General features: G+C 43.6%; 9 protein-coding genes across 10 annotated transcripts; 3 read left to right on the top strand and 6 right to left on the bottom strand.

Moving 5' to 3' along the window:
• Positions 1 to 1176: 1176 nt before the first annotated feature.
• Positions 1177 to 8588, bottom strand: LOC108109140 (DE-cadherin). Its single transcript, XM_017217538.2, has 2 exons — positions 7201 to 8588; positions 1177 to 5891 (listed from the first exon to the last, which is right to left on the bottom strand). Exons 1-2 carry the CDS (start codon positions 7831 to 7833, stop codon positions 1995 to 1997), a joined length of 4530 nt encoding a protein of 1509 aa, XP_017073027.1. The 5' UTR covers positions 7834 to 8588; the 3' UTR covers positions 1177 to 1994.
• Positions 8589 to 8896: 308 nt separating this feature from the next.
• On the top strand, positions 8897 to 10966 carry LOC108109254 (F-actin-capping protein subunit alpha). Its single transcript, XM_017217737.2, has 3 exons — positions 8897 to 9383; positions 9499 to 9668; positions 9725 to 10966. Exons 1-3 carry the CDS (start codon positions 9143 to 9145, stop codon positions 10172 to 10174), a joined length of 861 nt encoding a protein of 286 aa, XP_017073226.1. The 5' UTR covers positions 8897 to 9142; the 3' UTR covers positions 10175 to 10966.
• Positions 10862 to 11629, bottom strand: LOC108109256. The gene is made up of 2 exons (XM_017217738.1): positions 11264 to 11629; positions 10862 to 11208 (listed from the first exon to the last, which is right to left on the bottom strand). The coding sequence occupies exons 1-2, from the start codon at positions 11550 to 11552 to the stop codon at positions 10973 to 10975; spliced, it is 525 nt and encodes a 174-aa protein (XP_017073227.1). The 5' UTR covers positions 11553 to 11629; the 3' UTR covers positions 10862 to 10972.
• Positions 11630 to 11721: 92 nt separating this feature from the next.
• LOC108108938 (39S ribosomal protein L54, mitochondrial) lies at positions 11722 to 12682 on the top strand. Of its 2 annotated transcripts, none has more exons than XM_041819862.1 (3): positions 11722 to 12110; positions 12181 to 12307; positions 12366 to 12682. In XM_041819862.1, exons 1-3 carry the CDS (start codon positions 12004 to 12006, stop codon positions 12525 to 12527), a joined length of 396 nt encoding a protein of 131 aa, XP_041675796.1. In that variant the 5' UTR covers positions 11722 to 12003; the 3' UTR covers positions 12528 to 12682. The 2 variants fall into 2 exon arrangements, with proteins under 2 accessions (XP_041675796.1, XP_017072680.2); XM_017217191.2 differs by having other exon boundaries at positions 11874 to 12106; positions 12173 to 12307.
• Positions 12683 to 12738: 56 nt separating this feature from the next.
• Positions 12739 to 14308, top strand: LOC108108883 (chitinase-3-like protein 1). Its single transcript, XM_017217101.1, has 3 exons — positions 12739 to 12823; positions 12879 to 13335; positions 13399 to 14308. The coding sequence occupies exons 1-3, from the start codon at positions 12739 to 12741 to the stop codon at positions 14285 to 14287; spliced, it is 1431 nt and encodes a 476-aa protein (XP_017072590.1). The 3' UTR covers positions 14288 to 14308.
• Positions 14267 to 16049, bottom strand: LOC108108885 (endochitinase). The gene is made up of 4 exons (XM_017217102.2): positions 15827 to 16049; positions 15598 to 15774; positions 15267 to 15534; positions 14267 to 15203 (listed from the first exon to the last, which is right to left on the bottom strand). The coding sequence occupies exons 1-4, from the start codon at positions 15888 to 15890 to the stop codon at positions 14336 to 14338; spliced, it is 1377 nt and encodes a 458-aa protein (XP_017072591.1). The 5' UTR covers positions 15891 to 16049; the 3' UTR covers positions 14267 to 14335.
• Positions 16050 to 16523: 474 nt separating this feature from the next.
• Positions 16524 to 18249, bottom strand: LOC108108864 (acidic mammalian chitinase). The gene is made up of 5 exons (XM_017217081.2): positions 18172 to 18249; positions 17933 to 18109; positions 17578 to 17848; positions 17314 to 17522; positions 16524 to 17253 (listed from the first exon to the last, which is right to left on the bottom strand). The coding sequence occupies exons 1-5, from the start codon at positions 18239 to 18241 to the stop codon at positions 16565 to 16567; spliced, it is 1416 nt and encodes a 471-aa protein (XP_017072570.2). The 5' UTR covers positions 18242 to 18249; the 3' UTR covers positions 16524 to 16564.
• Positions 18250 to 19249: 1000 nt separating this feature from the next.
• Positions 19250 to 20825, bottom strand: LOC121530565 (acidic mammalian chitinase). Its single transcript, XM_041819894.1, is given in 4 exon segments — positions 19250 to 19912; positions 19968 to 20409; positions 20465 to 20486; positions 20488 to 20825. Coding segments are annotated over 4 exon segments (1146 nt in total). The 5' UTR covers positions 20560 to 20825; the 3' UTR covers positions 19250 to 19302.
• A 1211-nt stretch (positions 20826 to 22036) lies between these two features.
• LOC108109217 (C3 and PZP-like alpha-2-macroglobulin domain-containing protein 8) lies at positions 22037 to 24538 on the bottom strand. Its single transcript, XM_017217681.2, has 3 exons — positions 24413 to 24538; positions 23051 to 23452; positions 22037 to 22718 (listed from the first exon to the last, which is right to left on the bottom strand). The coding sequence occupies exons 1-3, from the start codon at positions 24420 to 24422 to the stop codon at positions 22240 to 22242; spliced, it is 891 nt and encodes a 296-aa protein (XP_017073170.1). The 5' UTR covers positions 24423 to 24538; the 3' UTR covers positions 22037 to 22239.
• Between the last annotated feature and the right edge of the window lie 1773 nt (positions 24539 to 26311).

The raw sequence follows: 26311 nt of genomic DNA, 5'->3' as shown, positions 1-26311 counted from the left end.
TACACATTTTGATACCAAGAAATTTTTCGTTTTTCAGAGTGCTTTAAAACATGAGGATGTATATAATTGATCTGAAATTTGAATGTTTGATGGACCCTTGACATCTATACATGTTGATCTCTACGAATGTTTTAAAGAGAAAGACACTTGAAGGCCGCTTCAAGTTTCATTTTTGGCTTTCAAATAATTGATATGTTTGAAGGGTCAATTGAAATTTAATTTCCCTGAAATACAATTTTAAATCTTTTGTGCTTAAAAAGTAGTTTTTGATTTATTTTTGTTGCAAGTATGAAAAGCTCTCTGGCTAGACCATTAATCCTCATCTCGAAGGGACATCCAGAGAGCAGCTGCAACACATTCATCTGGCCCAAAGACATATCTAAGAGATACCCTTGGATGCCCTGACATATCAGCCATGCAAATCTTAATGAAGTTCTCTGCGGCAGTGGCCATAGATTCGAATGCAGCTGCAGAGAATAAGACAGCACCTGCTGCAACGAATACACATTTTCTTTCCCGCTTAGTGCGCGCTTTACCCATCGAACCGCTCCAATTTTGTTCATTTACTGGTGCCGCAATCGATTTTGTTGAAACCGAACGAATCCAAAGGCAAGCGTAACCTACTTTTCGCTGATAAGATAATGACGCTTTTCCTCCGGTTACAGCTAACAGTAGCCCTCGCCGACGCCTCAGTCAATGACTTACCATTTATATAAATGTCTATATACTCACAGGCACATATATTTATGTTCGTCTGGCGGCGAGCAAGCATAGCTAGCTAGCTAGCCTAAGCACTTGTGTACATTTTCATTATTTCCAATAAAGTCCAGAGAATGGGGCTAGCTAGCTGTCAGAGATGTCTGCGTCTACATGCGGCACCTCCAATCGAACACAAGGCTTATCTGCGGCTTGTCAAATGATCAACACAAAAGTACATTCAGTTTTATTATATTTTTTATTTTAACACTTTTTGTGTTTGGCTCTTTCGTTTTTTGTAAACTACACAATTATTTAATATATATAACTATATATAAATAAAGTCTCTCAACTTTTCTATTATTGGGTCGCCTTAGCATTTAAAAAATGCCGGCTTACTGCTCAGCAAATACGGGAAAAGACTTACAAAAATACATATCGCAATGATTTATTAAACATTTTTACTTACACATATGTCTCTGTATTTATATATATTATATATCCTTTTATTTATCAAGGGTAATACGCTCCATTCGATAAGTTTAAATTAGCTTATACTGATTTATACATTTACTAGAAGACAACCCTAAAAACTTATGATATTGATAGGGTTAGGGTTTTCCTAAATCAAACTTAGAAATACCGACTTGATAAATTTAGTTCCCCTCCCTCGAATTTGTGTTAAATATGTTCGGATTTATTTCGAATTCTAATTGAAGATCTGCCTTGTCGAGGCCCCAACGCGATATATTCATCATAATATGTTCAGAATTGCTTAATCAACTAATGAAGTTCTTAAATAATCTAGTGTTGGCATTACGCCTATGCAATGAAAAATGCATATTGTATTCGCTTTTTTAGGAATATTTCGGTTTTTGGACATATAAATTATATATTTTTCGATTTTATTTCTACCCTATTTGAGTTTCCTTAAATATGTGGAATCGAAGCTATAACAATTCTGCTGAAATTTGTGGTTTGTTCGCAGTTGCTTGGCTATATTAGTGTTAGCTTTAGTTTAAATAGTTAGTTCGTTTACGTAAGATCAAGATCACTTTTTGCATTTACAAAACAAAAAACAAAAACGTGTTCCCCCCTCCCGTGGCCCTTGCAATACTCCTCCATAAAAATATATGTATATATATATATATAATATATAGTTTACCCATATATATGAATCGACTATGGGGCCGGCTAGGCCGGCTCCTTGTCCCGACACTATCAACATCCGTACAACTCTTAGTATATAAAAAGTCTTTTCAATTTCTACGTTATTATACCGCGGCTGGCGAAGATTTCTAGATGCGCCAGCCCTGGTCGTCGTCCACGTTGGAGTCTGTGTCTGAGGGCTCCTCGCCGTACATATCGGCCAGTTTGCGGAAGCGCGGTCCAAAGTTGGACAGGTAGTCGAAGTTGAGATCGCCGTCGTCGGTGCAGGACGCCAGGCTGGACAGGCTGCCGTCGGAATTGCCATCACCCTCGTACGCATAGTGTCGGACATCGTCCACGGTGGTGGCGCCCACGTCCCGGTCGCAGTTCTCCTTTTTGTCGCCCAGGAAGTCGGCGATGTCAGGTATTTCGTTGGGATCACGAATGCCGCCTTGTAATGTGTGCGGATCCTTGTAGATCTTTTCCTCGAAGAAGGGCTGGCTACGCAGGACATTTAGGTCGTAGTCTGTGTCCCGTTCGCCGCCACCCTCGTCCTCATAATTGATGATCGTTTCACGGATGTCATCAATATCCTTCTCGTGCCAACCGTTCTTTTGCTTCTTCTGCACCACCACGGCCAGAAGGATGATCAGCAGTAGTGCCAGACAGACGATTATTGCGATGATAAAGTTCCGATCGATACCGAAACTAAACGCCACGGCCACAGACTGTTGGCAGCCGCTGTCGATGTTTCGGAACACGGAGGGCATACCCAGGTTGTACGTTTGCTCGTTGATCGTCAAGTTGCGAATGCATCCGAAAAATCCCTTCTGGGTTGGAACGTGCGTCCAATTGAACTGGCGTCCCAGTTGCTCCAAATCAACCGGAGTGCCGCCTAGCTGGAGCGGGGCGTTCACGTTCAAGAACTCATTGGGGCCGATTGGCGCGCCAAGGGTCTGGCAGGTGGATAGGCGGCAGTTGTCTACTGTCATCTCGATATTCTTGCTTTGCAGAATAATGTCCAGTTGATAAGTGCGGTCTGAAACCATCTTGATGTGGTGATGCCTGATGCGAATGGCACCCGATCCGTAGTCCACAGTCAGCACTGGGTAGCCATTATCCAGCTCCAGGGCTAGGAAATCCGAGATTGCCAGCAGTGGGTTGAAATTCAGGGGTCCAAGGTACATGATCAGGCCCTGGTCGATTTGGGGCGTGATCTCCAAGCTTATTTTTGTGTTTTTGCAGGCTGCAATGGGTTCGTAGAAGGCATAGCCAGAGCCATAGAAGGCCACGGATACGAGTTCACAGTGGGGTCCGGTGAATCCGTCTATGCAGTCGCATGCATCGTTCTCCCCGGGCTTCGGAGATCCTCCGTTCAGGCAGCGTCTTATTAAGGGAGCCTCGCACACGCACTGAGCCTGTACGAAGGCGTTCACGCCAACGAATGAGGTTGTGTTCGAGTAGATCATATACGGTACCGAGCTCTTGTGCAGCTCATTGGTGCACGAGTCCTCGCACTTGAACCGCTCCACCAGACACTCGTCGATATTCACCATTAGCATCTGGAGATCGAGTTCGTTCTCCAATCGCTGTTGGTTTTGGGCCACTATTCCGTTGAGCTTCTCCGGAGCATAGTAAGGTGAGCCGTGGGCTGAGAAGCGGACGTCAAGGGTACGGTTTTCGTTCTGCAGCACTGTGAACACGTCCACGTTGTTCACGGAGGTATTAAACAGCTTGGACAGGGCGAGCTGCAGACGATCCTTAGGGGAGAGAGCTTCCGGTGACATTACATCGCGCGGTACACTGATAAACTCTTCCTTGGTAACGTTGATGAATCTGATGCTGCCGCTCTTGTCCACCGCCTCCTCGGGCAGCTCTCGGACCACCACAGTGACATAAGCATCCACGGAGTGACGAGGCACGAAAACTGAATCTTCGGTCACAAGGAACGAAAGGTCGTACTCTCCCTCAGCGGTGTGACTAAGCATGGTGATCATTCCCGTACTGGGATTAAGCCGGAATTGGTCATGAGGAAGGTCCTTCCATTCGAAATACTTATCCTCCAGATCCCAGTCATCGAGGTCATCTACAAACACTCGCCCAATGTCAGTTTCCGGCGCTTCTCCCTTGTAATTGTAGATGAAGATACGTGACCAACCCTCGCTCATGGCATTGTCGTTCACATCGCCTATCACCAGGTGAAGGATGCTGACCGCGCTCTGGCGAGGAACACCAGAGTCACTGATGCGGATGGGTATGAAGTACTCCTTCTGGGCCTCCCGATCAAACTGCACGTTGGCGTGCAAAAAGTCCCCATCCATGCTGAACTTGGTTTTGATATCAGGCGAAGCCTCGCTATCGATGCCGAAGGTAAAGTTACCCGCTCCAGGAGTATCATCGTAGTCATTGGCCTGGAGCTGCACAACATGGCCGGGATTGCGGTTCTCTTGCCAGTAGATGGGCATTTCGTTGGTCAGGAACGGAGCGTTGTCGTTGATGTCTTTTAAAATGATAGTAACCTCCTTTAAAGTGCTGACTGTGGTGCCCACACCATCCTCGTCGTTTGCCTTGATCAACACCTGCCAATTCTTGTGACCGTTGGGTGGATCACGATCTAACGTCTTGATCAACCGGAGGCAGCCACTGTTGTCAATAGACCAGCGGTTGCCCTCGTTCTGGTAAATCGAATAGACAATATGCTGATCTGCGTTGCGATCCTTGATGTCCGGATCGTAGGCCTCCACTGTGAGGATGCAGTCTTCGTAAATGGTCTCCTCCAGAATTGTGACGCTGTAATCCTGCTTAAACGCCGGTGGGTTATCGTTGACATCCTCGATTTTGATAATCACAGTAGTGTAATCATCGTAAATTCCGTCGAAGGCGCGAACTTTTAGCTCGTATTCCGTGATCGTTTCATAGTCCAGCTTCTGATTGACCGTGATTTTTCCTGTCTTCAGGCCTATCTTAAAGGCGTCTCCCACGTTTCCGCTCTCGATGCTGTAAAGTATCTGGGAGGCATTGTCTTCGTCCTCTGCCTTCACCTCAATCACCTCAGTGTTGGTGTTGGCGTCCTCGAGCAGTCTCTCCGCCAGATATTTATCTTGCTGGAAGTGCGGCTTGTGGTCGTTCTTGTCACCGATGGAGATACGGAATACCTGGTGACCACGGTTTGGCTCGCCATTGTCAAACAGGCTCGATGGTGAATTGTCACTGGCAATGACCTTCACGTTATAAAAATCACGTTCCTCGCGATCGAATGTTGTGAGGGCAGTAATGTTACCGGTGTTGGGGTCGATGGTGAAGTACTCCCGGTTGTCGGCCAGCTCGAAAGAAACAATGTTATTGGCTGCCGTGCCGTCCATATCGAAGGCACGCACCTGCATCACGGGCGTACCAGGTGGTTCGTTCTCCAGTATCGTGCCTGACTTCACCTCCGTATAGTACGGAATATTATCGTTGACATCCTCTACCTGGATTTTTATCTGATGCTCCGTGCCCAGTTCGTGAGTGTTCCGCACAATCATGGTTAGCGTGTAGTCCGTGATGGCCTCGTAGTCTAGTGTCTTTCCCAGGCTAATGGTCACCTCGTTGCCGATCTGATTGAAGACGAATGTGTTCTTGCTGTTCGTTTGCTCTGTACGGCCGGTGTTCAGCTCAAAGATCACCTCCGGCTTGTCCGGCATATTAGAAACCGCCCGTAACGTGGCAATTGGGTGTGTGAAGTTCTTGAGATTCTCCTTTAGGTAAATGGGTGTGTCGATGGGATTTACGAAGGATGGCGGCTTGATTGAAGACTCAACTACCCGGATGCGCACTTCGATCTGCGCATCCTGTGGTGGATCTGGAACTACATTGTAGGCCCGTACGATAATCGCATAATATTGGCCGGGTGGCTTGTCAATCGATCGCTTCAAATAGATAATACCCGACTCCTTGTCGATCTTGAAATACTGGAAGTCGCGCTCCCGCAGAATCTCGTACTCGACCAAACTGTTATTTCCATCGTCGAAGTCACTGGCGCTGATAGACATCACCACCGAGTCGGGCTGCAAATAGAAGACAAAGATAAAGCCAAAGGTATTTGGGGAAAATCTGGTTTCCTTCCGCTAAAGCAACTTTCCTGCAAGTTTGCCCAAACAAGGAGCAAGCACATTTCTCCGTTCTAGGTTCCTCGACCTCCCTTCTTTCAATGCTACCTGAGCCGAAGCCTAAGTTGAACTAAAACCTATTCGCGGAAATTTCAGTGCTGAGAAAGCTTTGCTAAAAATAAAAGCATTTCTTGTCAGCACGAAAAAGAGGAAGCTAGAATGAAGAAGGCATTCAAGGCTATATCTTTCTCTCATTCAATTCTTTCCTAGAAATACTATTTCTCGAAACATTAATATTGAGTTTGTTTTTAAATAATTCCTTTGTTTTTATACCTAAATAAATAACTAATATATCTAAAATAAAAAACTAACTAACTAAAAATTATTATGTAAATACTTATTTGTAATGCAATGTATATTTTTCCTGTCAAGCTACTGGATATTTTTACGACTGTTCAGCTAAATTTAGTTTTCCTACCACTGCTTTGCTAAGCTGTTTGCCTGCCCTTTGTTATTTGGTTCGACGACAAGTTTTTTTAGTCTCAAACATGGAAATGGCGTAGAAGAAAAGGCGTTGGAAAGGGTTTCAAGGTTTTCAGTATCGAACCGGCCGAGCAATGAACCCAAAACCCGTCTCCAAGTGGTCGCCCTCCTACGCTAAGCGAAAACTAGTTCCGCCCAAGAAGATGTTCGCCCATGAACTGGCCAAGTGGTTAATTAACGCTGCAGAAACTGCAGGACAGTTTGGGTCCCAGTTTATTGGAATGGCCAGGTGGGCAGAGGACGGAGGTGGTCGTGGCAATGACCCATAAAAGCCAGTAATTAGAAAAGAATGTCGCCTTATATTTCAACAATGCTTTGAAACTTTAAGGTAATATATATTAAAGAATAATAAATTATTAAATAAAATTGTTATATTGAAAAGTCCGGAAAAAGTGAACCAATTCTATATTACATTTAATGCACTCTTGTGAAGCAGAAACAGACATTTATATGAGCCTTTGATGAGCAGCAGTTTTTTTTTTAATTTCCTACACTAACTTTTCTTTAGCTTAAAACAGATTTCCCCATTCTACATCATAATAAACGCAAAACAAAATGTTCCGAAAGCTTCTAAGACAATTAAGTTAGGCACTTCACGAGAGAGGGCAAAATTGATGGGATGACATCACTCTAGTACCGACGCACTAACTTGGCCAAGCCGCAGTAATCCAGGGTCCGCGAGCTTAGCAAGCAGCGGTGGAAAGAGTAGGGCATAGAAACTCACCTGGGCATTTTCCGACATGGACTCGTCGTAGCGAGCCTTGTTGAAGGCGGGAGCATTGTCGTTGATGTCCTCGATGGTCACGTTGAAGGTACAGACGTCGTCCAGTGGGGGTAAACCATTATCCGTGGCCTGAACGGTGACGAAGACGAATTTCTCGTGGATGGGTTCGTCACGATCGAAGGTGTGGGTGGTGAAGATCACACCCGTGGAGGGATTAATGAAGAATTTTGGTCGCTCGAACGGCGACTGAACGATGCTATAGCGGATAACCTGGTCGGGATCAGGGTCGACGGCCTCTACGGTAAGCACGTAGGTGTTCTCCGGTTGCTCCTCCTTGACCTTCGGAGCATATCCGGCGCAGTTCTTGAAGGCGGGCTTGCGGTTGTCACCGGAGAAATTCTTGTCCGGCGGAGGATGGAGTGCGAGGGCGGGCGACAGGAAGCTGATTGCCACAAGGACGGCAAAAATTAGTCTCGTGGGGATTAGTTGCCTGCCAAGGTCGCGGCATTTCCGTTTGTGCTGCTGGTGCGTTTGTTGCTGGGCGGGATTGAGGTGGCCGATCTGTTGGGTCACCGACATTTTAATGCAGTGTGGGCTGGACATTCTGGACAATCGTTGGACACTGGTGGACATACTCTTTAGCGGCGATCCGCCATCTCGAACTCTCTTTTACAGCCGCAGCACTTTTGAGCACTTCTTTGTGAATCACCCAGTATTATTTTGTCCTCTTACAGACACACCTTTTACTTTTACGTGCTCTGTTTGTATTGTACTCTATTCCTCTGCTTCTTATTTTCTATTTGCACTCCTCACTCGTTTCTTTTTTCTCAGTGTGCCGTTTGTTTGGAATGCATTTTCATGGCAACCGCTCAATAATTATCAATCGAATTCAAACTCGTACAGTGCGCGCCCTGATTGTAAACTGTCTTTTATTTCTATTTCGGTGCAGCTGCTCTAACTGATATTTTGTTCACTTTTATCTTTCACTTATCCGCTTTGGCACTCTCTTCCTTCTTTTCGTTTGCCTTCTCTCTTTCGCTCCGCAAACAGGTAAGACCAGGTAAAAAAGTGGTTACACGCACACTACAAAGCGCGCGCATTTGTGTGCGTTTGCTTCGGGGTTCTGCGTTGGTATGCGTGTTACCAACAACTATTCCTAAGAAAGGCACTTTTCGCTGGTATTTTGTTGGGATTTGTACACTTTGGCGAATAATTTTAAACAAAAAGATCGCAAAACGTAGTTTTGATTCTTTGATCGGGTTGATTTCAAGTTAAAATAAAGCTGCTGATGCAAGGCTATTTTAAACCGATCGACGCGCGAGTGACCCGCCTATTTCAAACTTAAATTCGACCGCAGACTATGCGAACACGTCTTCTCGCTTAGAATGCTTTTTCGTACTGCATCAGTATATAGTGTGACCGCGCCAATGCAGTCCATTCGATTTCAATCGATATCGACACTCCATCTGTAGTCCACATATCGATATTTTCACATCACTAATGTTAACTAGCAGAAATGTTAAAATATAGCCAGTTTTAGAAAGATGTATTTTAACATTTCTGTTCGTTTACATTTCCGTTAGTTAACTTTTGCATTTAAACGAACCGCTCACAGTATTGCCATTCACGTGTCGGACTTTTGTGCAGTGGATACCGACCATAAAATTGTGTGAATTGTATGCGGTACAGGTACACAAATATCGCCCATCCCTAGCCAAAGAAAAAAAGTGAATCGAGTCGTCATCGTCTTGGCCCATTAATTGCAAGAAAAAAGATTGCAGCGCCGAAGAAAACGGTCGAGGAAGAGTTCTAGCGATACCGTAAAATCCAAGTATTCCACATAGAACTCCAAGCTTGAGGAAAAACCATCGGCACCGGAAAAGAAACCAGATCAAACCAAACAACAGCCCCTGCCCCGATTTCGTGAATCACCAGTGGAACTATGGAGCAGACCCCGATCACCGATGCGGAGAAGGTACGCATCGTGTCGGACTTCATTTTACATGCGCCTCCCGGCGAGTTTAACGAGGTGTTCAACGATGTCCGGGAGCTCCTCAAGAACGACACTCTGCTGAAGGACGGGGCCAGCCACGCCTTTGCCCAATACAACAAGGACCAGCTAACCCCGGTCCGCATCGAGGGCACCGACCACAATGCCATCATATCGGAGCACAACGATCTGGGTAAGTATCGATTCAATGCCCATAGATGGACAAAACCCCAAATGAGTCACCTGCAAATTGTTTTGGTTTTGCTTGGTATCTGTAAACCCATTTCTGATAAGCTTTTGCATTCCAGGCAACGGTCGCTTCTACGATCCGCGCACAAAGCAAGCCTTTAAATATGACCACCTCCGGAAAGAGGCATCCGACTACCAGGACGTGGAGGCAGATGCCACTGCGGAGTCCTGGAGGGCTGCCCTCGACCTGGAGACGCTCGCCTACACTGCCAGTCACTATAGACACGGGGTATGCTTAAGAAAATCTGCCGCCTTCATTTATTAACCTTTACATTATGCTCACAGGTCAGCTCTGTCTTTGGGAAAGCCCAGGGCAACCAGATAACCCTGACCATTTGCATTGAGGACCACCAGTTTCAGCCGAAAAACTACTGGAACGGCCGGTGGCGCTCCCAGTGGCACGTCACCTTCCAGGCGGGCAACGCAGCCGCCGAACTTAAGGGCGTGCTCAAGGTGCAGGTGCACTATTACGAAGACGGAAACGTCCAGCTGGTATCCTCAAAGGAGTGCCGCGAGAGCGTGATAGTTAGCAACGAGCAGCAACTGGCCAAGGAGGTAATTCGTTTGATCGAGGAGGCCGAAAACGAGTACCAGCTGGCTATTTCTGAGAACTACCAGACAATGTCAGACACGACTTTCAAGGCCATGCGCCGGCAGTTGCCTATCACCAGGACCAAGATCGACTGGAGCAAAATCGTCTCTTACAGCATTGGCAAGGAACTAAAGACGCAATAAGACCAGGAGGTGCAAGCGGAAGAGGAGCGGACACAGTCGACGAAGCGGCCCAACAGTCTTCCACTTGCCATGGCCAAGCGAGCATAGGAACAGATCATCAGCATTAACACCACAACATCCAAACCGAAGCAGCAGGAATACGAGTAGAAAAGCGGGCAGGTGCCTGCCAATATAAAATGTCTGTAATTGACTATTTACATACGAACATATACCTACATATATATATATACGGCGTGTATTTATACTGTGTTATATAACGACGAAAGTGCGTATACAAAACAACATAACATAACGTTTTCGATCGGAGACGATTTAAAATGCAAGCATTTGGATGACCTTAGCCTGACGGTGATCGATGCACTGCTGCCTCGTCTGAGTCACGATCGCCACCAATTGTCGCCTTTATCGTTTAAGAAGAGCATTAAACGCGGATTTTATCATGTCCCTTAATCTATGTATTATTCTAATTTTAAATGAATCAAACACGAGATATTCGCTCTAGATGAGCCAGGAAATGAGAACAGCCTACTCTCGTCTATATTAAGTGGTATTATAGAGCACGCATTGAAATTTTCTGCTTTCCCGATTGTTCACCAACCACATAGAATGAGCATGAATATTAACTAAGCTAAACCACTGATCGTTTTTGCCAGCTCTCCATTGACAAACAATAACTAAAGACTTTGATTTTATAAAAACAATAAATTTGTAATTAAAATAACATAACTATACAACATTTAAGATTGCTTGAATTAGTCAAATTTAATGAGAATAAACTAATTGAATCGGAAATTGTCGTTACTTTGAATGCACTTCTGATTGTTTGTTATTTAGCATATTTGATTCGGATAAAATAACATTAGAATCTATTTGCTGGGCAGGCAGTTTACTAAGACTCTCGGGCAGATCGAAGGTTAGTTCGTCTGATTTTTTCAGCAGGAAGCGCTTATCGGGATTAAGTTTCGTCTCCAGCTCTAGTCGGTCTATCAGCCACCCCCTATCCGGCTTATTAGAGGCCCAGAAGTAGAGAGTTCCTGCGAGCCGAAGATTTCTGATTACGCTTATTGTTTCAAGAATTTCAATATGTACCTTTATCTTTGCTGCCGCGCACCGAAACCTCGAAATGTGCCATCTCCGCATTGCAATTGTTGTTGACGTTGGATAGATCTATGCCCGAATCCTTAATGGGCTCGCCCAGAAGCGCTGTGGCCCCTCGATGGCTTCGCAATGCTTTTAACGCCAGTTTGTAGTACTCACAGGATCGCACCCGATCCTCCATCGTCCATCTCATGTACATAACGGCGGATATCGAGGCTACTGCGCCGTATACGCAAATGTTTCCCAGAGTCCGGTTGGAGGGCATTCTCAGTCCGACCATCTTGCTATCGTTTTTATTCAAAATATTTGTTGATACTTGTGTAATATTCGTTATTTTATTGCCGGTACCGAATTAGGGATGACAGTTGTCCGATATTTTTTGCTTTAGGATATCTGAAATATTTCCAAATCTGTTTGTCAGCAGAAGTCCACCTCTAGTTTTATTGTTTAACAAATTACTGACATCAGTTACAAACATTTTGGCTACTTTTTTCCATAATAAATGTTTTTGAAATCACATTAGGAAACACTTACTATTTTTTAATTTAAGAAAAGGTTCGATAGTTTTTTGTTTTGATAAATCAGCTGACTGGTCGTATACTTTATATCCAGGGCTGCATTGTAGGATTAACATTTAGCAGATTATACAACAAAACGGCAAGTTTTGTAAATTTAACAATTAATAATCAATTAAAGTAACAATAAGAGAGTAAATAAAAAACACAGCAGATATGAGCAATTTAACTGCGGTGTTCCAAATGGTTAAACAGCGATTGATAGCCCCAGCGATAGGGAACTCCACACGTTGTTATGCCGTCAAACCGGCGGCGCCAGGTGAGCACCCACAAAATACAGGTTAAAAAAATAACTATAGTAACTAATGATACCTCAAACTCGAAGCGGGGAAGAAGAAAAAAACTGGGCAAGCTAGGACCCATCGTGGAGAAGAAAATCATTCCTGTGGAGACGGATGCAAACAAACTGGTAAACTATGTGTGTGGTAGCAACTACCTAAAAACTGGAGAGGATGTCAAGGTAAGCGATTGATCCAAATTCGCAAAAAAGAGCTTATTTTGTATACCCCTTTCAATAGATCAAACCGGATACAGAGTACCCCGAGTGGCTTTGGTCCCTAAACACGGAACGTATCATCCCGTTAGACGAACTGGATCCCAACACGAAGCAGTACTGGCGACGCCTGAGGAAACTGGCTTTACGGCGCAACAACCAGCTTTCCAAGCTAAAGAAGTTCTAGACCCTGTAGCCCTAGGTGTTATCGTTGATTTTGGAGACCCGACCCTCAAAGCGCCCCATGTTGTTTGCAATGCTCTCCGGAGCAACAAGTATGTAAACACAATGTTTTCTGCTAAAAACAAACCACAAATACATATTTCACCGTCTTATCAATAATCGAGGTGCTATATAAGTCTTGGAGTTGCGGGGCATTTTATATCATTAGTCAAGATATGTGGAGCGGGTCAGATTTAGTTAGGGTGCTCCTTGGGGCGATCCTGATGGCAGTTTCTTCATCAGCACTAGGCAACGTTTCAAGTAAGTAGTTGTCAACCTGCCTATCCCGCGGAATATCAGAGTAAACCCCTTGCAGAAAACGTTGTCTGCTACCAGGGTACTTGGTCTGTTTATCGACCTGGTCTGGGAAAGTTTGGTGTGGAGGATATCGATCCCTTTCTGTGCACCCACCTGATTTACGCATTTCTTGGCATTGAGGAGACTGGTGACCTGAGGGTTATTGACGCTTATCTGGATCTCGAGGATAACAGTGGACGCGGAAATATCAAGAGCTTCAACGCCCTTAAGCTAAAGAATCCCGTGTTGAAGACTCTAGTGGCCGTGGGTGGTTGGAACGAGGGTTCCAAAAGATTCTCTATCGTGGCCAATGATCCCTTAAAGCGTGCTAAGTTTGTGGACGACGTAGTAAGGTTCCTGCAGCGCCATGGATTCGACGGGCTAGATTTGGACTGGGAGTATCCCGACCAGCGTCATAGTCTGGAAAACGGGGATCGGTTAAACTACATAACATTTTTAAAGGAGCTAAAAGAGGGGTAAGCTTATTGGGCCATTTTTGATTGCTGGAAGCTGTTATAAAAAATTTAACCCGTTATTAGCCTGGAACCCTTCGGGTTTACTCTCAGTGCTGCTGTGGGGTCCGCCCAGTTCTCCGCTGAAATATCCTACGACATTCCGGCCATTGTTCCGTATCTGGACTTCATCAATGTGATGGCCTATGACCTGCACGGACCTTGGGACAAGGTGGTAGGCATCAATGCCCCTCTATATGCAGCTGAAAGTGATTCCAGCGACTCAACCGGACGGCAGCAGCAGCTTAACGTGGACGCTATTATTAAGTACTGGCTTTTGGCAGGTGCCCCTCCAGAAAAACTGGTCCTCGGAGTTCCTTTCTATGGACGCACCTTTACGTTGACAACCGCTGAAGGCAATCTTCCAGGATCCCCCCATATCGGCAAGGGTATTGCCGGCAAGTACTCCCGAGAGCCTGGTGTCTTGGGCTACAACGAATTGTGCGAGCTCATGCAGCAGGAGGAGTGGATTAAGAGGTGGGAGCCGACGCAGCAGGTACCCTACGCTTTCAGGGAGCGCCAGTGGGTGGGTTACGAGGATCCGCGTAGCTTGGCGCTGAAAGCACAGTATGTGATGGACCATCACCTAGGTGGTATAATGATCTGGTCCCTGGAATCAGATGACTTCCATGGCACTTGTGGCCAGCAACCCTACCCCCTTCTTCACGAAATCAACCGTGTGCTCTTTGGCGACAGTACACCAACTGGCTTGACCACTGAATCGAACAAGGACAAGCCCAATGAAGGTTTCAGTTGTCCCGTTGATGCCCCTGAAGGATATGTTCGCGATCCGGACAACTGCTCGAATTTCTACTATTGCAGTGGAGGCACGACTCACAGTTTTGAGTGCCCCAGTGGATTGAGCTTTGACCTAAACACAAAAAGCTGCAATTACTCCAGTTCAGTAAAGTGTTAACCTTTATTTGTCCAACAGAAAGTCTCGAAATATCTTTAATTTTGGGATCTACTCAACGATCTCGATGTCCAGCGGCCAGTTTTCGTAGTGTGAGATCAGACAGTTGACCTCAGCGGCAGGTCGGCAGTCGATCTGGATCTCATCGAAGTACTGACCTTCAGGGCATTTGTGGTAAAACCTTTCCCCATTGCGACACTCATGATACAGACTGCAATCAAAATCATTGGACCAGAAACCATCAAATGGGCATAGTCCGAGTGGCTCAGTGGTAGGGGTTTCTGTTGTTAGGGCATTCTGGTCACCTAAAGCTGAAAAGATCACTCGAAGTAACCCATGACGCTCCCCACAAGTTCCTAGAAAGTCATCCACGTCCACGGTCCAAGCCATGGCGCCGCCCAACATGTGCTGCTGCAGCATGTGCATTTTGGCCCAGATGCTTCCCGGGTTCTCGTAGCTCACCCACTGATCACCCTTTGAAGCATAGGGCACCATGGCCACCTTGTCGAACTTTTTGCTCCAGCTTGACTCCTGCACACACCACTCGTTGTAAGTCATGAAACCGGGACGGCGGGATGACTTTGTCTGCTTGCCGGGTCCTTTGCTTAAGGATCCCACCGCCGTCTGATTATTATCCATTGTGTAGGAGCGTACAAAGAAGGGAATACCTAAGATGAGTTTCTCTGGTGCCTTTCCTTGGCTTTTCCATAACTTAATAGCGTCGGCCACGCCATTTCCACTCCCTCGGAGAGGCGCATTATAAGCCAAGCGCAGACGGTACAGATCTCGTTCGTCGTGCATCATTAGATGGATAAAATCAGAGTTCTTTACTATCCCGGGGATGTCATAGCTCTCCAGGTTTCGCTTGTTCGTTCGTCCCAGTACAGCCACCATAAGAATAAGCTTATGCTCCCGAAAGCTATAGAAAGGGAACGGAAATCTGTCACCAGAAGACACCCATAACACCCTTGCAGGGACTCACATTAATTTCAGCTCCTCCAGCAGAAGCACAAAGTTCTTCCGATCCTCAGACTGTCCACCGCCCTGAGTGGGATAGCGCCAATCGATCTGGACGCCATCGAATCGCCACTTATGAACAAATTCTAACATGGAGTTGTAAAAGTTGTCGCGCTTTTTGTGGGAAGCCACCATATTGGAGAAATGCTTAGAATCCTCCTGCCAGCCGCCGATTGTGGCCAACACCTTCCTTATGCTGTCACTCTTCATATGTTTAACGCGGCTAGGCATATCTATAAAAAAAATGATAGTATTCTTTAAATACAAGTTTTGTTCAAAAATGTAAGAACACTTACCGTTCCCCAGAAGGAGATCCTTGTCAGTGATCCTTAATTCACCCGTCTCTTCATCTACACCAACACCAGAACCAATAACCAGATGAGTGCAGAGTCTGGAGTCTATGTTCCAGTCAAAGAACTGACTGTGGTCTTTGAAATAGTAAGACGCCAAATCATATTGACAGAAGATATTATCTGCAGGCTTCATTGACTTACTTTCCGGGGAATAGTAAAAGGATCTACTTACACTCTTTTGATGAACATTCGCAGAGCAGAAATATCATTACCATAAAAATACATTTAAATGCCATGGCTGAAAAGAACCTAACAAATTAAACTTGAATTTTGAAATTTCTTTCGCGGAACAAAGAAAATGGTCAGTAATTGAAAATAAAATGTAGTCTTTGAGAAAAGTCGTTTCCAGACCAGTAAAAGTGTTTTGACTTCCGTGTTAATTCTAAATTAGTCATTTGTGAAATACTTTAAGAAACATACATTTACACCAAAAAATAACAGGTAACTTGATGATAAAAATATATACCTTTTGGAGAACTCCAGGTTATTTCCAAGTTATTTTTTATTTTGAAGGGTATTAAACACTCAGATCTTATTATTTTCTTGCAGTACACAGTTCCCTGGTATTGCAAACATTGCACTTAACATTCCTTTACACTGCCTCACCTATTCAAGTAAGGTTTCTTGTAGACAAGTCTACGTGTTTTTATTGCCTTTATCATTATTGCAATATTGGAATCAAGCAATATGCAGTTGCCTCATGGCCTATCTCAGTGTTTTCTGTTATGCCCACTTATAGTGACTAAGAGCTTGGGTGTAAGTATTATTATGAGAATCTTAATCTAATCGGTGTCCCGGTAGTCATAAATTTATATGATTATTTAATATACAATTCTTCTGGGGCCCCTTGAAAAAAACAATCTTTTCCATAGATTATGCATATTTTTCGTTTATTTTCGTTTGCGGTTTACTAGTAGGGGCAATTAACCTCCGACTCGTAGTTGCAGATTTTGGTGTCTACATCGAAGTACAGTCCCGATCCGCATTGGAAATCGTAACGGGTGCCATCCACGCACTGGTAGTACTGATTGCAGTTGCTGCTATGCCAGAAGTAACCATTTGAGGAGCAGTCTCCGCTGGAGCCACCTCCGTTGCCACCGCTTCCGCCACCAGGAGTGGGAGTCGGAGTGGTGGCCGTTGTGGGAGCCGCAGTTGGAGCTGCTGTAACACTTCCTCCGCCTCCGCTGCTACCTCCTCCGCTGACATCCTTACCCAGAGCGCGGTTCATGGTCTTCAACAGGGGATAGGACTCTCCGCAAAGGCCTCGGAAGTCATCAGTTTCGATTGACCACATCATGGCTCCACCCAGGTTGCGGGACTCCACCAGCTGCATCTTCATCTGGATGCTCTCGGGGTTGTCATAACCAATCCACTGATCGCCCTGGAAGGCATAAGGAGCACCGTTCTCTGCATCGAAAACGGTATTCCAGTTGTTCAAACAGATCTCATGGTAGCCCAGGAAACCGTTCTCCCGGGTGTAGATGCCAGCAGTTCCGGGACCAATGCAGGCAGCTCCGGGCCAGTTCTGGGAGCTGTCGGACATCTGGTAGCTGTGGCCATAGAACCCAATACCCAAGATCAGTTTCTCAGCAGGGGCACCTAAGGATAGGCATAAGTTTAGTACTTAGGTCTTAGGTTTCAAAAGATTCCTCAACTCACCGTGCGATAGCCAGTAGTCAATGGATTCAGTGACCTCAGGCAGAGGAGCGTTCAGACCCAGGTAGCCATCCAGAGCCATATGGAAGTCATAGGTCATCACATTAATGAAAGTCAGGTGCTGGGAAATAGCCGGAATATCGTAGGAGATGCTGGCCGACTTTTCGGAGGCACCCACAGCAATACCCAATTCCAATCCATACTTGTCGTAGCTGTCGTAGATTTATATGTATTCCATTCGAAAGGATCATCATTATAACCACTTACGTTTCCTTAATCTCACGGAGCAGGGTCACGAAGTTTTCGCGATCCGACTCACTGCCTCCTCGCTGACCAGGGTACTCCCAATCCAAATCCAATCCATCGAAACCGTACTGCTGAATAAAGGCCAAGGAGGTGGACACGAAGGTAGCACGCTTGACAGGATCGGCGGCCATCTCCGAGTACTTGATGGAGCCCTCGTTCCAGCCACCCACCACCGCTAGAATCTTCAGATTTGGGTTGCGCTGCTTCAGGGCAATCGTTTGGCTAATGTAGCCTGTACAGAAAAAAAAAACGTTTCATTATCCTTAATAAGTGAAATCTATGAAGAAGATATCCAAGCACTGCTAATTTTTCTTACCCAGTCCGTCGTCCATGTCCAGCCAGGTATCCAGAGACTTGAACTCTCCGGCATCGCTGATTCCAAAGAAAGTGTAGCTGATGTGGGTGCACAGGGAGGGATCGATGTCCGAGGGGGTAAACTTGCCATCTCCGGGACGGTAGTTGGCCCAGGTGCCCCAGTAACAGTTAATCAGTTCTGCAGGATCAAGAGGATCGTTTGATTTAAAGACTTCTAGACAACCTGCAACAACCACTCACTTTCACCAGTGGCAACTTGGCCGAGGCAAAGGCAAAGAGCTGCCAAAGCCAGAATCGTGAATAACTTCATGGTGCACTCACTCCGGTAATAGTTAATAACAATACCTTTGCGAATTATGGTGCTCCCTTTATATAGGCCACCCCCTTAAAATTCTTATCAATGTACATCGATAGCGTTGATAAATAGCCACTTCACAAAGGAAATCGTAGAAATAGAAAACAAAAGTCTAATATATTGCATTATGTGAGGAAATTGAAACGACAGGATGGCCTATATCTGCACACAAACCTCTCGTATATTTTATTATGCATATAAATTACAACTTATTGATAGAATTTTAAGTGCATCTTGAGATTTGGAGGATGGTAATCATATCACAATCGTACCCCACTCGAACACAAACTCTGTCATCGTCCTGGGTGGTGATTCAAAACTGTTGCCAGCTACTCATAAAGCCTCTTCAATAATATATTTTAATTAAATTGATAAAAATGTTCTTGAATATTAATAAGAGTGACCTAAGAGTATTTATGATGATTTATGAACATTTTCATTGAACAAATAGTCACCATTCATATTTTTCACCTGAAAAGCTTTTATGATTATTTGTTTATTTTTCAAGAAAAAATTTCTCTATGAACAAATAGTGAGTATATATGTTTTTCACCTGATAATATGCCAGGCTGACTGTTCGTATTAAAGGTTATTTCTGGTAGTTTAATAAACAGATTTTATCTTACATTTATTAACTTCAAACTGGAAGCATATACTTAATCGAATTGTATCATTGGACAACTATGTTAAAATATGGGCATTTAGTCAGAAAATTTTATTCAAATTTAAAAAAAAACTGTCTTACTCTACTCTTTTTTTTTAAATTATTCATAAACTCGAGTGCGGGCCTTGGAAATATGGATATTTCTATAACCTTATTATTAAAGCAATTATATATAGACCACTAATTTAGACTAATATTTTTCAGATTGTAAGAAGAGTAAGAGTTTTTAAGAGTATATCATCCTTTTTTTCCAAATACCCATAATCGTAAAAGTTTCCAAATGACTCATAGTCATAGACTTTTTTTTTCAATTTTTAATCATTTGTTTATTATCTCCAATCGGAATACCACTTTAAATATCCCAACGCAGCTTCATGTTGATGGCACGCAGCAGAGGGTAGCTCTCGCCACACAGGCCGCGGTAGTCGTCGGTCTCCAAGGACCAGATCATGGCACCAGCCAGGTTCTTGCGCAGGGCGAAGTCCATCTTGTACTGGACACTGAGCACATTGTCGTAGCTCACCCACTGGTCACCGGAGTAGGCGTAGGGAGCGGCATTGTCGTAGTCGAAGACGGTGTTCCAGTTGTTCTGGCAGATCTCGTTGTAGCCCAAGTAGCCAGTAGAACCAGTGTAGGATCCAGCAGAACCCTCGCCGCGGCACGGTGCTCCGGGCCAGTTCTTAGAGGAGTCCGACAGCTGGAAGGAGCGTCCGTAAGTGCCGACGCCTAGGACCAGCTTGTTGGCTGGGGCACCTTGGCTCAACCAGAAGTTGATGGCGTTCTCCACGGCCCACTGGGGAGCGTTGAAGCCGGTCTGACCGTCGGAGGCCATGGCAAAGTCGTAGGTCATCACATTAATGAAGTTAACCTGTTGGGCAATGTTGGCGATCTCGTAGGAGCTGCTGGCCAGGGCCTCACCGGCACCAACGGCGATGCTCAGTTCATAGCCATAGGGAGCGAAACTGTTTGAAGAAAACATGTAAATCCTGGACTTAAAGGTAAAGATCTTGTACTTACGCTTCCTTAAGCTCACGCAGCAGAGTCACAAAGTTGGCACGATCGTTCCAGTTGCCTCCACGCTGGTTAGGGTACTCCCAATCCAAGTCCAAGCCATCGAATCCGTGGTTGCGCAGCAGGTTCAGAGCGGAGTTGATGAAGTTTTGGCGCTTGTACCAATCACCCGACATGGAGGAGTACTTGGTGGAGCCCTCGTTCCAGCCACCAACAACAGCCAGAACCTTCAGGTTGGAGTTCTTGCTCTTCAGGCCAACAGCCTGGCTGATGAAGCCCAGATCGTAGTCCAACCAGGTGTCCAGGGACTGAATCTCGCCGTTGTCATTGATTCCAAAGAATGAGTAGCTCAAGTGGGTGCACAGACCAGCATCGATGTTGGAAACATCGAACTTGCCATTGCCAGTGCGGTAGTTGGCCCAGGTTCCCCAGTAGCAGTTGACGATGCCTTATGATGTCCAGGAATAAAGATAGGAATCTCTTCTTTATAGCCAAATACTTACGTTCAGCACCGATCAATTGGCTAAAGGCAGAGGACTGCGAGTAGTGTCAATAACTTTCCCATTGCTAGAAATGATACTTGATTCTTGTTCCTCATACGTTTTTATACTATTCCTACCGGGCCTTATCAATCTCTTATCACATGGGCCGGCCACTCCACTTGTCTCGCAAATTTATTAAGGCTTCGTCGCGTGCTAATTTTAATATTTATACCTGGGACTCGTATCTGTATCTAAAGTTCAGATTCATTTTTGTTTACTATCCCTTAAGTTATAAATTCACTCAAGTGGTGCTTCAACGCTTAAAATTCACTTTGGTTTGTTATATTCTGCAGTCATGAAGAGCAAGGGTATACTTGATTTCTTTAAAGACCTAGTGGTACTGATACAACCATTATGTTACTCTTTCTTTAATAGCATTTTAGACTAGTTGATCTAATTTACTATAAAGTAGGTTTCTGCTCTATTTTTTTTGTATACCTTTCTGTTTGTCAGCCTAACACAGGTGTTCAAATAGTCAGAAATACTTTATTGGTTTTTAATCCCCGCCATAAATACTTCACCCAGACTGGGATGACTATGTTATACCCTTGCAATCTAGCCCATATTCAAATCGAGGATTGAACAATCGGGCGATTAGATGAAATGACCTGATGAGTTATTCGAAAGTGAATATAATTAAACTCTTATCATGGCGTAATAAATTAATACTTCTTACAAATAAAAATAAATAGAGTTCACCTTAGATGAAGATCGTGATAAAGTTCTTTTGACTGCAAATAAATCAATAGAAATAAATGAATAGAATTAATTATTTATACGGCAAACTAAGTACTAAGTAATAAAACAAAAAATCAAATAAAACAAAATATCATCTTTTTTTGTAAATTCTTTGTGTCGAAAATTCTTTGAAATTATTTCTTTTTTTTTTATTATTAGATTTTATGGACGACTTATAGTTTACTGATAACGAGATTACGGAAAAGAGATTTTCATTGAGTAGAAGTAAATTATTTTGAATGGGCTGCCCATATTAACTAGATTCCAATCATTCTACTTTTCCCAAGATTGTGCCACGAATGATTTCATGAAATAAGAATGTTTAATGATAATTTCCACTATTACTAAATGGGTGAGAGTTTGATTAAGGGACCCTTTTTTCAGAACTTTTAAATGTTTGTTTTCGAATTACATGTTTTTAAGGATGCGTAGGTTATTGTTTATGCTGCCTTTGCTAGGATTTCCTAATTAAATACTACACTACATACGAGAATATGCAACGTTTAAGCTCACTAACATTATTTGTCTTTATATAGAAGCCAATTTAAAAGTCTTAAACCTTAAATATAAATGAATTTTGATTAATAATGAATTAGTATTAATAGCCTTTCGTGGACCATACAATATAACATAAACAAGAATTATCAATCCGAAAAACACACTACTACTCCGCATAATAAAACAGCAGTAACCGCAACCTAATTTCGTTAAGCTCTTTTATTTCGAAACTTATCGAAACTTCGATAAGTGAAATCATCCACCCTTTAATGGACATTATAATTAATATGGGATATGTTACTTTCTTAAATATATTTATTGTTTATTAACCAATTTGGGTGAACAAAGTAATAACCTTTTCGGCATCGAATAGAGATTCATCAACAGTATTGAGTAGAAATGCAAATATAAATAAAATTTCTGCGACCAGTTGAACTGTAAAGCGCTCAGATTAACAATTGTGGTTCAGTGCGATTTAGTGTGGACAGTCGATCCGTGGTTTAGTTGGCCACGTATATCTCGAACTCCTTGTAGGCCAGCTCCTCACCGCCGTAGGGAATGTAGCAGCATCCGTGAGAGGGCTGCACCTTGCCCACAGTGATGGTTCCTTCGTGGGTGGCACGGCCAATGAAAAGTGGCTCGCCCTCGGCTGTCTCGCCGGCGGGCACAGCGTTTGGCGGGATGTTTCCGTCCTCAACGGGCACCCATTGGCCGCCAGCGGCGCACAGCACCTCGTATTCGCCGTGTCCGTGTTCGCCACCTCCCCAAGCCACATAGGTAACACCATGGGAGGGATGCAGTTTGCCGGGAATAAGGTCACCCTCGTGACGGGCACGGGCGATGTACAGCTGCTCGCTGCTGTCGAATCCTCCCTGCAGGGCGTTGGGGGGTACCTCGCCATTGGCGGCGGCCACCCAGCATCCTGGTCCGCTTCCAGTGGGTGCGGAGAAGCCAATGGCGGGCGCCGAAGGAGCAGAATCTGCAGAGAAATGATGGGATTAAATAACGTTATTTATATTAATATAATTGGATTAAACTAATAGCACAAGTTTTTTTGGGGACACCCACCCCATAAGAAAAATATCTTTTTACCTTCAAATTTTAACCAAATAAATTCAATGATAAATCCAATTGGCGAAAGTAAAAAAATAATAACTTTATGTTAGTGCAGCTGACTTTAGTACCAAGACAATGGGTCTCATTGACTGCCTGTAGGACAATACATTAGGCAAACACTTACGTTGGGTAAACTAATCAGAGAGGGTAAACACCTGTGCTATTGTTCTGACCTTAAACGAGGTGGAAACTTACCGTCCAAAAGCCAGGATCCGCTGGCACCCCATCCCGTGCAGATGCCGACGAAGTTGACTGGGAAGAGGCTTCCAGCATCGTAGGAAAGGAAGGCAGCGGCGTCTCCCTCACGGCCAACGGTAATGACGTTGTCATACCAGCGCACCCAGAAGCCACGGAACTCTCCGGCGTCCAGGATGCCGGGAGTGGGGACCTCAGCCACCTCAGGCTTCTGACGGTCCTTGCGGATCACCGACTTGGTGTTCTCCCATCCTCCCAGGAAGATCTCGTAGATTGGGCCATTTTCCTCGGGGGCGGGTGTGAGGGCCAAATGGGCGTCCTTGGGAGAACGCACCTTGAAGGTGAAAACTCCTCCGTTGGCCGGGAAGAATTGGTACTCCAACTTATCGGGGGTGTTGATTTCTGCAAAGAAGATGGTGGAAAGAAGATTAGTCTAAGAAATAGGAGGAAAGTGTTACGATTTTGGTGGCAACTGTACCAAGTTCTCTCGTAATGGGAAAGTTTTGGGGTTTGAATTAACAACCACAAACATCTCCAACGAATCGGAGGGAAAATGTTGTCATAAAAACTACGTGAACTGGAAAGAATTCGTAGCTATTTATATGTTTGTAGATACATATCTGAATGTTTAGCGTCTGTTTTTGTTTTCGCTTGTTTATTAGCGCCGTTCGCATGATGTCATTTAGATCGCCATCGGTTCTTCGCTACTAAATATTCTAGCTCATTCCACTCAAGCTCAATTTCGAGTTCTGAGCCGGCTTTACGGGGTCTCGAGCGACAAACATTTGCCTAGATATATGTATGTGAGGTTGTGCTTTTTGTTTTCGACAGATTGTACGAATTCTTTCCCAAGCAACATTATTTTGCATGACATCATTAGAGGTGCATCTCTCGTCTGACCCTCGGGTCACCCTTGCTGAATTCTTATTGATTATTGCCAGAGTTCGGGGCCTAGATAAGTGACTCACAGCAGCTGGTACACATTTTTTGGCACTTTGGTTATATAGATGACCGCATCGAAAATCAATTTAATAGGTCATAATAAAGAACACCAAAAAGGCTGAACAATATGTATAACATATTCCCGTTAATTGAATCTAGACGATCACAAGGTGAAAGTTGTCCCAAACACACTCTCTGCTTCTGCATATATTTTCTTTACTAAAAACCCAACGTAGATAAAATATTGTATATTTTATTTACTTCTGATGTTTCGATTCTAGGAATTTGTTGACACAATTCAATTTTGGTCGTGGGCCAAAAGTTGCGTCCGCCTCTCCCTATGTTTGAATTCACCCAATTATCTATTCCATTATCCAACCGCTCTGGCCACTCCACCCACTTGGGAACTTGGAAACTCACCAATTGGCATGATTGCTGCTTCCACTTGACGATGTTCGCTTACTGAGATTCTGATTCAAACTGCCGCAATGAAGCCCAAATACCGGCGAAGTAAGCACTGCTAAAAAACGGAGGCACTGTGAGTGCGAAAGCTCCACAAGCTTTGGGGCTCTCTTACAAAGTGGGAGATCGACATCAATCTAGAAAGTAGTCGACTGTACCAGCTTAAATTTGAAACTTATTTGTAAAGAGTTTTACTGTTTAAAGCTGAGCCTTATCAAAAAATAAATATTTTGAAATGATATGTATTTTAATAAATGTTTTCACCAACAAAATTTCTGAAAGTGTGGTTGATTTTTATGCATTGCCTTTCTGCTCGTAAAATATTTCTTAAATATTATTTTATCTACTTTAAATTTTTGTAGTTACTCATTCGATATATATATTTACAATATCTTTTTCGTTGAGTAATATATCACAGTCCAAGATCATTGGTAGAGCATACAATATTCGGTGAAACTATAGTAGTTTTCGTACCTAGTTTTGCTCAGCACATCTATGACTCAGGTTGGCAAAAGCTGCTGCTGATGTCATGAAAACCGGCAGGAAGCTTTTCAATGTTGAAACTCTCTTACTATGGGCATGATAATTTAGTATATGGCTTGCCAATAAAATGTTTAAATACGTGTGCTAAATTAAATAATTTGCATATGAGCAAGAATGAGTTATGTAAAATGATTTTAAATAAAGATGAACGTTTTTTTGTTTAATTATAATAAAGTTTTCAGAAGTAATTTTATTAACTATGGAGAATATAGTGTAAAATAAACTTATTACAGTTTATAAAAATTTGTATTTCAATTTCATCAAATCAGCCAAAACTTTGATTGTCTAATAAAAAGACAAATCAAATTCTTGGCAGAGATTTTAATAATTTAGAAGTGTACATTTTGTTCGTTATTCCGTAGTTTTCTCCTTTTACTATGCTTTGCCTTTGTTGTCGTCACTTATTTTGGCGTCATGTGCCGGTTTTATTTTGTGTTGTCACATGGCTAACCAAACCAGGGCATCAAAGGCTGCTGAAAATGATTTCATCGATAGGGTCTAAAATGGTAGATGCTGATATCAGCATTATATAATGCTATTGACAACAATAAATATGTTGCCAATGCGGTCATTATATATTTATTGCGCTATTAAAAGTAGTTCTTTGACATGTTTCCATTGCGTTTTTGTTGCATACTTTTAGGGAGCTAAATGATTGAGTCTTAAGAGCTCCACAAATCATCTCGCCCCTACGCGATGGCAAAACGACTACCCTTGAGATCGGAAAAAAATAAGATAATAAAAGTTTCACCCACCTATTCAAAAAAGTAAAAAGCTTTCAGTGTTTACAATAATGTGAAAGAAATTACATACATATAGACCATTTTATATTCCTTTACGTTTACGACCTGATCAAGTAGAGCCATGAGTAATAAATACTTCTTTTAAAAATGAAATGAATACTATGGACCATAAGCTAGTGTTTTATATGTACCTCCTGTGACGAGGGTGCATGAATTATCTTACCTTACGTCACAACTGCTTGGTTCTTGGTTTCTTGAGTTTTCAATGTCAGTCGGCTTTTTTTCGTCTCGCCGGTTGGTCGTACTTTTTTGTTATTGCGAAACGTGCATGCGCACAACTCCCAGACGAAAAGAAATTGTGTAAAATAAACAAATGGTTATTTGTGTTCCCAGAAACTGCTGGCCGTGCCAAATTGTCTTGTGATAAGAGTAGATCAATTGCTCACGCCTTGCAACTTGCGTTATTTATATCGGAGACACCTGAACACACAACCAAACATACTTTAAACAGCGGCAGACGAGTAAACAAACAAAATACTGCAAACAGAAGGTTTCTTTTAATTGTTAATGA

Source organism: Drosophila eugracilis, unplaced genomic scaffold (genome assembly GCF_018153835.1).
Source record: "Drosophila eugracilis isolate 14026-0451.02 unplaced genomic scaffold, ASM1815383v1 contig_1765, whole genome shotgun sequence".
In the NCBI taxonomy this organism is placed as follows: domain Eukaryota; kingdom Metazoa; phylum Arthropoda; class Insecta; order Diptera; family Drosophilidae; genus Drosophila; species Drosophila eugracilis.
Note: the sequence above shows the minus strand (reverse complement) of the source record. Positions and strands in the feature narration are given on the sequence as shown.